We start from the raw sequence: 13941 nt of genomic DNA, 5'->3' as shown, positions 1-13941 counted from the left end.
AAGAGCAAAGTGCTGGCAGGTTAGGTTTGTTGTCTGCTAAAGGTCCAATTCTCTGCTTCCAGCATGGCACCTGGAACACCATGTCCTCTGGAGGAGAAGAATGCTGTGTCCTCATGTGACAGAGGTGGAAGGGCAGAAAACAGCTCTCGCTCTCTCTCTTGCACATCAAGTGTCTTTATAAGGGCACCTAATTCCATACAGCATCCTGGCCATGGTGGGTGCAGGGTGGGTTCCCCTGGAATGGATGCAGGTCACCTCATTAAGACCCCACCTCTTAATATTGTCACATTGGCAACACCTGAATTTTGGAGAGAACACCTTCAAACCATAGCACATACTAATTGCATGTATATAATGGCCTGCCCATTGTTATTTCTCTGATTAGTCCATCCCTGCCCCTGGACTCATGGTTTTAATCACTTTAGCTATGTATATGGTAAGGCAGGCTGTCCTCATACTTTTCTTTTTTGAAATGTTACTAGTTACTTTTGCATGCTTATTCTTACTGGTGAAATTTAGAATTATCTTGTCAAATTCCAAATGTTGAAATGTGTTAAACTTATACATTCACTTGGGGAAAATTAATATATTTATAACATTGACTATGTCCCCAGGCTACCATGTTCTTCAGTCAGGTTATATAATTTTATTCACATATGTTCATCACATATCTTGTCAAATTTATGCTTATCTATTTTATGTTTTGTGTTATTAATGCTAATAGGAATGCATATTTTTGCTTAATGTGACTGGTATTTTATTAGGCACTCAACAAGCATTTGTTGGATGAATAAGTGGATAATAGAGTACACTTTTAAAAGCCATGAAAACTTTTATTTAGTTATAGATTAACAAAGAAATGTGCCCTAATGCCTGAAAGATTTTGGTCTAATTTTACTAAGACAAAAAGAATGTAATCAGATTGGCTTTGTAGGGCTCGTATCTAAAAGTGAACTGAGCATTCAGGACTCAGGCCTTTCCCATGCATGGTGGATCTTGGGAAATTATATACACTCATGGGGGGAAAGTCTCCACAATTGCTTCACTAATGCCTAGAGTTCCACCATTAGTTTCATTGCTTCAGATTACGGGATTCCTTTCTTTAACAATGCAAACATGTCTGAGAAAGGTGGTAGAATAGTATGTGTTAAGACATTACATCTTTTACACCTTGGTATGAATTATTACTTTCTTCCCAACTTGTAGCTAAGAGGAGTTTTTGACAAGAGTAGGAAATCAAGAGAGCAAAGAACATGGAGTAGTAGAATACTGGACGTATGGGCTGTGTAAAGGTAAAACAGGAAGTTGACTTTAGGAAGGAAGCTAAAATGTATAAATTTCTTTGGGTGGGAAGTGAATCTTGTTTATCTTCAAGCATAATGTTTGGCACATCACAGCCACTATATAGATGTGTGTGAAACAGATGAATTAATGGATAAACAGCTCTGCTCACGTCATAGATTTGCCTAGCGTTGCTCTCCCCAAAGCTGCAGTCCCAGGATTACTCTGGAGTGACTGTTACTCTGCTACTCTAACTTCCTGTCCTCACAATTGCTCATGAGGGATGGCATGCCAGGATCTCATTGGTAACAGATGTTAGATCACTGGTATAACAAACAATTGCTAATGGCTAACACATTTTGCACTAGAGTGAAACAATAAAATGTCTATTTATACAGTTTTAAATGTCTCCTTACAGAATAAAAGGAGGTATCATCATCAGATGCTGGATAAGGTCACTGATTAGTTCTTTTCTCCCACTTTTCAGGGGTCTGACCATTTCTTCCACTGGGGAGATACTGGCAGACTGGAAGATGAGGGTTAAACAGTGGGATTTTCCCCCACTGTTTAATTTTTCCACTGTATTTATGAATTATATAATATATTAATAGCAAAATGATGAGTCAACCATGAGACTGCTGCTTCCCCAACTCCTACTGGATCTGGGAGAAGAGGAGAGAAAAGCTAATGGAGTTGAAAAGGATTTTCCAATAGAGTGGAGGGTGACTGGTAAAGAGAAAACAAATGATATGTGATAAAAAATATAGTCAAATTCAGAAGTTTTTATTGATATAGTTTTTTTCTTCAGTGATGAGAAAAATATAAATACTAGGTTAAGATACTAAAGTTTCTTTCAAACTCTCAATGATACATATCAAATGTTGATATGGTTATGATCTACCATGAGATCCATAAAGCCTGCACCTGATCCATCTTGGTTCCTGGTGTATCTGCAGTACCTAGTAGACAGTAGGTGCTCAGTGAATAGCTGTTAAATGAATGAATCAATAGATATTAAACATTGATGACTCATTAGCCTTCTTTAAATAAATGTAAAACCTTTAACAAATTATATCTAAATAATTAGGTACAATATTATTGAGAAGGGCCTTTAAGGGTGGAGAAACACTTTCAGGAATCTGTTTTATACTTGACAAAACAGCACTATTTCTTGGTCTCATACTAACTAAGTCACCTTGAAAAATCCAACTATGTCCAATTGTCCTCTGTTGAAAGGTCATACATGGACTGTCTTCACCAAGTAATTATTGACATAATTTTTACTAGTAATATCCTAAGTAATTGCTTAACTTTTCAATTTCCTCTGTCAGTGTAGATGCAATCTAAATGAAATATATAAACTGACACTGGTCTTCAGTTCAAGGTGATGTTTAAGAAATTTTCTTCTGAATTAATACAAATTGGAAGAGTGATTTGAGGTAACTATAAAAAAATAATTTACTTAAAAAGATTACTCTAAAATTAGTAAGGCCGGGCGCAGTGGATCGTTTGAGCTCAGGAGTTCGAGACCAGCCTGAGCAAGAGCAAGACCCTGTCTCTACTAAAAAAAAAAAAAAAAATACAAATTATCTGGACAACTAAAAATATATATAGAAAAAATTAGCCGGGCATGGTGGCGCATGCCTGTAGTTCCACCTACTTGTGAGGCTGAGGCAGTAGGATCGCTTGAGCCCAGGAGTTTGAAGCTGTTGTGAGCTAGGCTGACGCCACAGCACTCTAGCCTGGGCAACAGAGTGAGACTCTGTCCCCCCAAAAAAAGAATTAAATTAAATTAAGCCAACATTGTTTTCTGTTAATTTATCAAGATAACTACTTATCTTTCACTTAACTTTGCACTTAAGTCTCTGTGGCTTATTCAGGATATTTTCATCTAGTCCAAATCATGGCATTAACACTCAATAAAAGTTGTGAACTTGATATCAAATAATCTAAGTATAAAGGTCTTCCTATATGTTAAATACACAGGTTGTAAGTAATCACATTCCCAAAGAATCCAGAAATGGGGACTCCTGCTTTAATCCTTTTCAGATGCCAGTGTGTTGGGCTATAAACATACCAAATACACATGTGTTACAGACTGGGCGTATTGTGTTAAACATCAATTCAGTTACTATTGAGCAAAATTAGAAGTTACAGTTATAACTATTGATGTTTCTAAGTCCAAATTATTTGCATAAGAATGATCATCAGAAGTATCAAATTAGAGGCTCACTTACGACTTTCAGTAAATTTTATAAAGCTGGTTAAGATGATATAGTTGGTGCTATGTGGAGACAGTATATACTATGATTTTTTTTTTTTTTTTTTTTGGAGACAGAGTCTCACTCCATTGCCCCGGCTAGACTGCTGTGGCATCATCATAGCTCACTGCAACCTCAAACTCCTGGGCTCAAGCAATCCTCCTGCTTCAGCCTCCTGAGTAGCTGGGACTACAGGTGCATACCACGACTCCTGGCTAATTTTTTCTATTTTTGGTAGAGACGGGGTCTCACTGTTGCTCAGGCTGATCTTGAACTCCTGACCTCAAGTGATCCTCCTGCCTTGGGCTCCCAGAGTGCTAGGATTACAGGCGTGAGCCACTGCACCCGGCCCCCCATAATTTTTTTTAAACTAATGAATTCTTACTTTTAGCAGGGTGTTTTTGTGATGGTGGTGGACAGATAAAGAGTTGTTAGAAACAAAGGTGTGAAAAAAACAAAAAAATAAGCCTGTCTCCCTAAACCTTATTTCAAATCTTCCAATACTAGCTAGTTATAAATCTCCATCAGCATCGATTTTAGAGAGACCATCCTGAGTAAAAAAGCAAAACGCTCTGTGGTCAAGTCATTCTCTCCTCACTGCATGGCAGAGCTCATCATAAAGCAAAAGCTATTTATGTATTCAAAGGAAGAGGCACGTCCTCAAGTCAACCAGTGTGGTCATGGCATGACTGATGTCCCGGAGCTGGAAGAGCGTGGGCCAAGACTCATCCAAAAAAGGCTGAAAGTCAGAGACCAAGGAGAGACAGGAAGCATTAGGAGACTGCTAAGTGACAAAGCTGCATAAATCAGCTTGCTGCATGTCAGAACAGCTTGACTTTGACCTGACACACATTTTTAGGTCAGTTCCTTGCCCTCATCTGTGCAGGCCTGGAGGGTCCATTTCCTTTGGCCACAGGTTAGTCCAAGGGTCCTAGACAAAACTAGGAAATAAGGGATTTCGTTGCACTACTTTATGCCTTGGGAAAGCCTACTCCTTTAATCCTCAGGCACCTGTCACCCCTGACCCTCTCAAAATGTGCTCTCAGAGCCTCATACAAATTGCCTAACACAAAATACGCGCTGCAGGTATGCATTTTCATTTCTCTTCCTCTATCAATAGTCAAATTACTGATGAAAATGTGCTCTTATTCCTAGAGTATTTTCATTTTCACAGACACTAAATCCTTGAATCAAAGGACTGGGACAAGATAGTGGAATTTTAGGCATACACTTTTATGACTGTCTCCTTCATTTTTGTACAAGTCTTTCGGATTAGCTAAAACTTCTTCAGCACTCATGAAGCTAGGTACCACATGAAATGCCTTACATGGAGTATCTCATTTATTCCAACGCCCGTGTAGCAGCAGCTTTTTGCTCCTGAGCCCGGTAGCTAAGGAATAATTACTCGAAACAGTGTTTAGAGAGAAGAGCAGAGAGCAAAAATCCGAAGGAGAAAATGGCCACCCCAGCTAAGTTCCTCTTAGCTGCACACGTGCAGAAAGTCAGGGCTGTTTGCTGATTTAACACCTTCCATACAGGTCAGCCGTTTTCAGCTGACCTTTGCACTCAGCAAACAAGCAGCTTGGGGCAGGTGTTTTCGCCTGACCCTTCATTCACCTGCTCACGTTCTTTCCATCCCTCCATCCTCTCTTCTAGGCCCAGCCCCCACACAACCAAACGAGGCAGATACTAACATTATCCTTGTTTTATAGGCTGAGGAAAGTGGGGCTTTGGAGGCTGAGAACATTCCCAAGAGTGCACAGCCGGTAAGTGGTGGGGCCAGGGCACCGGCTCTGGGGCCTCTGCCTTAACCCTGTGCCATGTCCAGGGTTGGCCCTTCATGTGACAGAAGGGACTACACACTATCCGATCTCAACATGTTGGTTACTTCCAAGGACCTGGAGGCTGGTTATTGGTCCCCTACGTAAGGCCAGTGTGATAGGCAGAATAATGACCTTCTACCCCCAGCCGAAGATATCCATGCCCTAATACCCAGAACCTGTAAATATGGGACTTTGCAGGTTACAGACCTTAAAATGGGGGAGATTATCCTGGATTATCTGAGTGAGCCCAATCTAGTCACATGAGTCTTTAAAAGTGGAAGTAGAAGGCAGATGGGTTAGAGAGATGAGACAAAAGAAAAAGGAAGAGAGATTTGAAGTATGAAAGGGATTTGATCCACCACTGCTGGCTTTGAGGATGAGGAAGGAAATGGGGACCTCAGTTGTACAACCACAACAAACTGAATTCTGCCAACAACCCAAATGAGCAAAGAAACCAGATCTGTCCTTGAGCCTCCAAAACGGAACAAAGCCCTGCTGACAACACCTTGATTTCAGTCCAGTGAGACTGACACACAGAACTATAAGGTAATAAATTTGTATTATTTTAAACCACCAAGTTTGTATTAATTTGTTGTGGTAGCAATAGAAACCTATACTAGTCAATTTCTTTATTCAAGTTATTAGGTTATTGAGTATGGATTGTCTGATTTCCTTAAGTACTATGTTTGACAGTTGATATCTCTGACATTTCACTTTGACACTTCTTGTTGTTTTTATTGTGAAGGTATATCCTCATCCTTTGAAACGCACATTTTAGCTTGTGATTATCTTTCAAAAAAAATTTTTAGAGCAATTTTTGTGAAAGCATGGATAAGTCAAAAATTTGTGTTATTTTTTAACATGAGTTCTGTCATGGAACCAATGCAGCACAGACAGCTCGAACTATCAATGAAGTGTTTGGGAAGGATGTGGCTAATGAACACACAGTACATCAATGGTTTGAGAAGTTTCCTTCTGGTGATTTTAGTCTTGAAAATGAGCCATGTGGGTGACCAGAGACCAAGGTGGATAATGATGAGTTGAAAGCTCTCGTGGAAGTGAGTCTCAGCCTATGCTTGAATTAGCAGCAAGGTTTAATGTTACTAGTCCAACAATATTGGACCATTTGAAACACATGGGCAAGGTAAAGAAGCTGGATAGATGAGTACAGTATGAATTAAATGAGAAGAGAAATCATCTGGAAGCTTGCCTTTCTTTGCTGTCACGAATAAAGGTGAACCATTTCTACACCGTATTGTTACATGTGATGAAAAATGGAATCTTTTTGACAATCACAAGCATTTGGCACAATGGTTGGATAAAGACGAAGTGCTGAAACACAGTCCAAAACCAAATATTCATCAAAAAAAAGCTGATGGTGGCTGTTGGTGGTCCAGCACTGGTATTATCCACTACGGCTTCATGGAAACTGGTCAATCGATTACAGCAGATGTCTACTGCAACCAACTGGACAAAATGATGAGGATGCTTGTGATTAAGCAGCTGAGATTGGTCAATAGATATAGGTCTCTTGCAAGACCATATGTCACAAAAAACAACGCTGCTCAAACTACAGCAGCTAGACTTGGAAACTTTCTGTCATCCACTGTGTTCACCAGAACTTGCACCAACTGACCACCACTTCTTCTAGGCCTTGGACCACTTTTTGCAAAGAAAAATACTCAATTCTCAACAAGCTGTGGAAAACACCTTTCACAATTTCATGGCTACTTCCTCTCCAGGCTTCTTTGCTGCTGGCATAAACAAGTTACTGTTAAGATTGCAAAACTGTGTGGACAGTTTAGGCACATACTTTGATTAATTGTACTACTTCTTGTTTGAGATATAATAAACTACACTTTTGATTCGAAATTGGACATTTCATATTTAATGACCTAATAACTGAATTTCCCCCATATCTCATCATGAAGGAAAGTGCCCCAAATTGTCTGACTCCGAGTCCTTCTCTTACATGGAAAGAAAGGCAAAATGGCCTGCCACCCTGTAGGCTATTAGGCAAATCAAGATTGTTCTCTGTGGGCCAGTGAACACTGTACCATCCCAGTATGTAGTCCAAACCCCAGGCTTTGTCTGGAACTGGACTGACTGGTCTTCAACATAGAAAACAACTTATCAATGGCTTATTTTCTACTATTTGTCCTTTGTGCAGGTGACATCAGAGAAACGAAAGAGTAAAATAAAGGGAACTTTGTAGCTGGTAAAAATCTCTAGATTGATTTGCAATAGCAATGACATTTAATATTAACATTAAATATAGTATTTAATTTCAGAATACTAATACTTGGCTAAACTAAAGGATATTCCTAGGTTGGTTTATTCTGAATTGTCAGCAGTAATTTTCTAAAATTCAACTTCCTATTTGATAAATGGAGAAATATAATAAAATACTTTGTCCATATTTTCAGTACTATGTTTAAGAATAAGACAAATGACGCAAACAATTTTCACATTTTATTTCCTTTCATACTCTTTCTTAAATTACATTCAGCCTCTACATTTTCCTCCCATCGTCTGGCAAATCTATGTCTCAGGGTTTGTTTACTTTGTCTTTTTCCCTTTTTATTTCAACGACATATCATCATAAGCCTCTCCTGGCAGAGGGAGGGGTGTGTGCCAACAGGGCTGCGCCTGCAGGGGCTGAGGGCCTGCTGGCTGCCCCCCCAGGGCCACGCTCCAGTAAATGCCGGGGCACCCTACAAATGCGGGGGTGGGGGAGAGGAAGGAAGAGATTATCTGGCAAGTTATATCCTACCACCTTTCCCTAGCATAAATGAGAGCTAGAACACAAGTGCATTATGACTTTAAGTCATAGAGAAATTATCTTATTCTGAAGAAACAGCTCATGAAGAACGAAAGTGACCTGATCCCAGGTGTCCCGCAGAATTTTGTTCTCTAGCTCATGGAAGGCATAGTAATAATATTTGCCTTATCCCAAGTCACTTTCCTTTTAGAAATTGCCAAAGTCAACCTGCTCCAGGCCAGCCTTCTCCATGGCCTCCCCGACACAGACCCGGTCTGGCCGGTTCCCAGGTCTAAGAGCATGGGGCGCAGCGGATATACTCGCTCAGGAAGAGTGGGTGAGTGGTCGGAGACCTCAGGCAGGGCTCTGAGCCACTGCATCTCTTTTCTCATCTCTGAAAGAGTCTAAAGCTTGTTGTGCTGACTAGATAAACTAGGGTCCCACACTCCCCCAATCTGATTATAATTACCTGAAGGCAAAAATTATGTAATAGTTCTCTATCTCAATTTCAGCACCTAGCTGTATTTTTTAAAATTTCTTTTTTTCTTTTTTTTTTTTTTTTGAGACAGAGTCTCACTTTGTTGCCCCGGCTAGAGTGAGTGCCGTGGCGTCAGCCTAGCTCACAGCAACCTCAAACTCCTGGGCTTAAGCGATCCTCCTGCCTCAGCCTCCCGAGTTGCTGGGACTACAGGCATGCGCCACCATGCCCGGCTAATGTTTTGTATATATATTTTTAGTTGTCCAGATAATTTATTTCTATTTTTTTAGTAGAGACGGGGGTCTTGCTCAGGCTGGTCTTGAACTCCTGACCTCGAGCAATCCACCTGCCTTGGCCTCCCAGAGTGCTAGGATTACAGGCGTGAGCCACCATGCCTGGCCAAAAAATTTCTTATTTAACAATCACATTTTGTGTCAGGCACTCTTCTAAAAATTTTACAAATAGTAACCCATTTAATCATCATGAGAGCCCTGTGAAATAGGTACTACTATTACCCCTGTTTTACTGACGAGGGAACAGAGGCACAGAGAGCTTATGTAACTTGCCCAAAGTCACACAGCTGAATGGTGGAGCTGGGATGTAGCCCATTCAGACTGGATCCAGAGACAGTGCTCCACACACTCTGCCTTACTATGCTGCCTCACCTCACAGTCTTTGGTTGAATGATGGAGGAAAGAAGAACTTTGGAATCGAAGTCAGGAGAAAATTGGGAAGGGAGTGATATTTACACAAAAGAAATCCAAATGACTAGCATGTTTCCAGATACTCCATGCATAGGTGATGTAGTACAAACGTTGCCACCACTGCATGAAATACACTGATAAAAACCTAGATTGATTTGAATACCTAACTTAAAAGGATTTTGCTCCCTGGCTAAAAATAAGTAAATAAGTAAATAAATAAACTATCAAATTGTGAATCACTTTACTCAAAAAACAACCCTACCTTTGGGTGTGAATAATCACTGTACTCAGTGGGAAAGTATATAAACTTACAACTGGTTAAAAGTGCAAACACCAGCTGTTTTGCTAGCCAGTTATATCTGTTTGCTATGGCTGCTGTAACGCAGTACCATAAGCTGGGTAGCATAAATGGCAGGAATTTACTGTGTCACAGTCCTAGAGGCTAGAAGTCCATGATCAAGGTGCCAGCAGGGTTGGTTCATTCTGAGAGCTGTTCCTGGCCTTTCTCCTTGGCTCCCAGGTGACCTCCCTGTGTCCCTTCACATCACCTCCCTCTATGTGTGTCTGTCTCTGTGTCCAAATTTCCCCTTTCTATAAGGACACCAGTCATAGTGGACCGAAGCCCACCCTAATGAGCTCACTTTAATTTGATTACCTCTGTGAAGACCCCATCTCCAAATCAGATCATATTCTGAGGGACAGGGGGTTCGGACTCCAACATACCTTCTTTGAGGAGTGGGATGTAATTCAACCCATAATAGCAGTATAACACAGGGGTAAGAGTCTGGGTCTGAATTCTGGCTCTGCCGTTTATCAATTGTGAGACCTTTCTGTACTTCATGTCTTTCCCTTAAATGAGGACGAGACAGGTAGTATCTTCCTCATACTGTTGTAAGGATTAAATGAGCAGGGAATATATTAATAGTTCCTGTAGTACTTAGAATACTGGGTGGTACAATAAATGTTAGATAGTCATTCATTCACCAAATAGTTATTGAATACCTGCTAAATGCTAAGCACAGTTTGAGGTGCTTGAAATACAGAAGCAAATAAAATAGGCAAAAATGCCTACCATCATGGAGCTCATAATCTAGTGGGAAGGCTGGGGAGCGGTGGCTCACGCCTGTAATCCCAGCCCTCTGGGAGGCCGAGGCGGGTGGATCGCTCGAGGTCGGGAGTTCGAGACCAGCCTGAGCGAGACCCCGTCTCTACTAAAAATAGAAATAAATTATCTGGACAACTAAAAATATATATAGAAAAAATTAGCCGAGCATGGTGGCGCATGCCTGTAGTCCCAGCTACTCGGGAGGCTGAGGCAGGAGGATCGCTTAAGCCCAGGAGTTTGAGGTTGCTGTGAGCTAGGCTGACGCCATGGCACTCACTCTAGCCGGGGCAACAAAGTGAGACTCTGTCTCAAAAAAAGAAAAAGAAAAAAATAAAATAAAAAAAAACTTAAAAAGTAGAACATATAAAATGTGAGACAGTAATAAATGCTATGCAGAAAAATCAATTAAGACAAGGGCTATAGACCACTGGGAATTGCAGTTTTGGATTAGGGATGCCATTTGAACAAAACCTGAATAATAGAAGCAGACAGTTAAACGGTTATCTGGGGAAAAAGGCTTTTTAGGTACAGCAGAGTTTCTGCACCTATTGACGTTCTGGGCTGGGTAATTCTTTGTTGTGAGGGGCCGTCCTGTGCATCGTAGGATGTTTAGCAGCATCCCTGGTCTCTACCCACTAGATGTTAGTAGCAATCCCCTCCACAGCCCCTCCATGTTTGACAACCTGTCTGGCAGCTAAAATGTCTCTAGAGGGGAGCAATGTGTCCCTGTTGAGAACCACTGAGATATTAGAAAAGTGAAAGCCCAGAGGGAGTGGGTTTAGCTCATTTGAGATACAGCAAGGATGTGGGCAGTAACGGGTGACATCAGAAAGGGGAGGGATGAACCACATCATCTATGACCTTGAGGGCCTTCTTTAGGCAGATGGGAAGCCACTGCAGGGTAAAGAGCAAAACGATAGCACACCTTGACAGATATTTTTCAAAGATTCAGCCAGGCATGGTGGCTCATGCCTGTAATTCCAGCATTTTGGGAGGTCGAGGAGGGAGGACTGCTTGAGTCTAGGAGTTTGAGACCAGCCTGGGCAAGATGGCAAGACCCCGTCTCTACAAAAAATAGAAAAATTAGCTGGGTGTAGTGACGCATGCTTGCAGTCCCAGCTACTCAGGAGGATGATTCAGGGGGATCACTTGAGGGCAGAAGTTTGAGGTTGCTGTGAGCTATGATGACGCCACTGCACTCTAGCCTGGGCAACAGAGCGAGAGATCCTGTTTCTAGATAGATAGATAAATAGATAGATGATAGATGAATTCCCCTGGCTGCCACGTTGAGAATTAACTGTAGGTGAAAAGACAGCAGAGTTGTTTAATTCTTCACTGATTTGGTTGGGTGGTGGTGGGGACAGCTGAGAAAGTTGAGCTAAGAACCTCTGGGGAAGAAAAGAGGAAGGAGAATTAGCATAAAAGGAAAAAACTAGGAGTGGGCAAGACAATTTTTTTGCGAAAGCGAAAGCGGAAGGCAGCAGGTAATTAAGGCAATGCCAAAGGGAAGAGGGGTTGTGTAGGAAGAAGAGAGAATGTTGGGGGCCGGTGTGTGTGTAGAGCCTTGAATATCAAGGAATTAAGAGCTCCGGTATATCAGTAATGCGGCGCTTTTGATGCTTAAGCAATGACAGAAATTCGGCAGCAGTGTGCAGACAAAAGAAAGAAATTTTAAAAGGCGTGTCCTGAAATAATATGGGTGAGAGAGAACAAAAGCCTAGGTCTGGGAGGAGGAAGACCACGGAGGAAGCAGAGGGAGGGCCTACCCTAAGGCTTGGACCTTACGCAAGCCCATCATGAAAAGGTTTAAGAACCGAAGTACTTTTTTGGAAAAGGTATAGCCCTGAGGAACGTGTGTTAGATTTCCTCAAGGGTATTTTCAAGCAGAGTATGGTGTGTAGGTGAGAAAAACTATGCAGAGCTCTGGCAAAGAGGAAGAAAGCAGGCCTGCACCCAAGGAGTTCTTTCAAGATGGTTATACATTTCAATCTTTAGGTTGAAAATGCTTTAGCGGTTTCAGCACAGCAGTGTAGGTAACACCAAACCAGTCCCACTAAATTGCGGGCGGCAGCGACAAGGATGCCTGCCTCCTCCTTTCCGCCTGCTTTTTGCAATAGTCTGATCTGACAAAGGAGCCCAAGACCCCTCTCCACTCTCTTGTGCCCCCACTGGATTAAGGCCACTAACAGCTCCGGCCACCGCCCGGCCGCCGGGGAGGCGCAGGCCCAGCCCCCGCCCGGGTGTGGCGCCCGCGGCGCGGGGCGGAGCGGGAGGGGGCCGCGGCGGCAGGGCGGGGCGGGCCTGCGCGCCGAGGGACGCGTAGACGCGTCGCCGTCCCCGCCCCCGCCGCGGTCAACCCCGCTCGCGTCCACCCGGCAGTAGGAGCGGCCCCGGGCGGCGGCGCGACGGTCCCCGCCATGTCTGCGGCCATGAGGGAGAGGTTCGACCGGTTCCTGCACGAGAAGAACTGCATGACTGACCTCCTGGCCAAGCTCGAGGCCAAAACCGGCGTGAACCGCAGCTTCATCGCGCTTGGTGGGTGGCCGGGGTCGCAGTGGCCGGCTCGTCCCGGGGAGCCGCCGCTGCACCGGCTGCTGGGGAGGGAAGCGGGGAAGGGGTCGGCAAAGGCGAAGTCGGTGACAGAGGGGCCAGCGGCGTCCTCGGGACCGAGCTGGGGGCCCAGAAAGCCCAGGGAGCAGAGACCCCGCCGGAGCGGCCTGGGTTGCGGGCAGGGGTGTCGCGGGCCTGTGCCCCCGGGCGAGGTGGCGGGCAGGGCGGGGGCGGCTCCCGGGCACGGGGACGGGACGGGACAGGCGCTGACGTGTCTGCCCCGTGGCCGGGCGCGGTGTCACTGGGGTCCTCGCCGGTTTGGCTCGGAGCGGCGGGGGCCCTGCGGGAGGGCGCGTGGGCGCGGTGGCGGAGGGACCGGGCGCCACCCAGACCCTCGGTGGGGCTCCGCGGGAGAGGGGGGTCTGCACGGGAGAAGGGGGCCTCCGCGGGAGAAGGGGTCGGGCTGGGGCGGAAGTTGGGGCCTTCCCGGCTGGTGCGCGCAGCGCGGGCCCGGCGCAGGGAGAGCGGGGCGCCCGGGGCTGGCCCTGCGGGAGGGGCTAAGGCAAAAGAGTGGGGGCTGCCAGGCATCCCTGGACCCAAGGGAGAGCCCCATCAAGTCGGGAGGAAACGCCTAGAACAGGCCAAACCTGGCAGTGTGGGTGGCAGCCGTCCCGCTTGAGCGCCTTTCGTGCTTCCCGACCCACTTCTCTCTCTTCCTGGTCTCCAGGTGTCATCGGACTGGTGGCCTTGTACCTGGTGTTCGGCTATGGAGCCTCTCTCCTCTGCAATCTGATAGGATTTGGCTACCCAGCCTACATCTCGTAAGTGGCTCAGCTGCGGCCGTCCCTTTCCCCCTCCGGGGCTGCTGCTGTAGCGGACTGAGTATCCCCAATTCCCGGGAGACAAGTAATAGCGCTAGAGGGCTGTATTGACTGCTTAAAGTTACACGTTTTGCACCTTAATTTGATCCCTGATCTC

General features: G+C 44.5%; 1 protein-coding gene across 1 annotated transcript in view; it reads left to right on the top strand.

Annotated features, from left to right (window-relative positions):
* Window positions 1–12672: 12672 nt before the first annotated feature.
* The window catches only part of REEP5 (receptor accessory protein 5), a 34358-nt gene continuing 33089 nt past the window's right edge, over window positions 12673–13941 (top strand). The window contains exons 1-2 of the mRNA XM_045566172.1: window positions 12673–12948; window positions 13691–13784. Of these exons, the coding sequence (XP_045422128.1) occupies window positions 12831–12948; window positions 13691–13784 (212 nt within the window). The 5' untranslated portion in view covers window positions 12673–12830. The remainder of the gene's footprint in view (window positions 12949–13690; window positions 13785–13941) is intronic.

This window comes from Lemur catta, chromosome 12 (assembly GCF_020740605.2).
Source record: "Lemur catta isolate mLemCat1 chromosome 12, mLemCat1.pri, whole genome shotgun sequence".
Taxonomy (NCBI): Eukaryota; Metazoa; Chordata; class Mammalia; order Primates; family Lemuridae; genus Lemur; species Lemur catta.
This window is presented reverse-complemented; position numbering and strand designations above follow the sequence as displayed.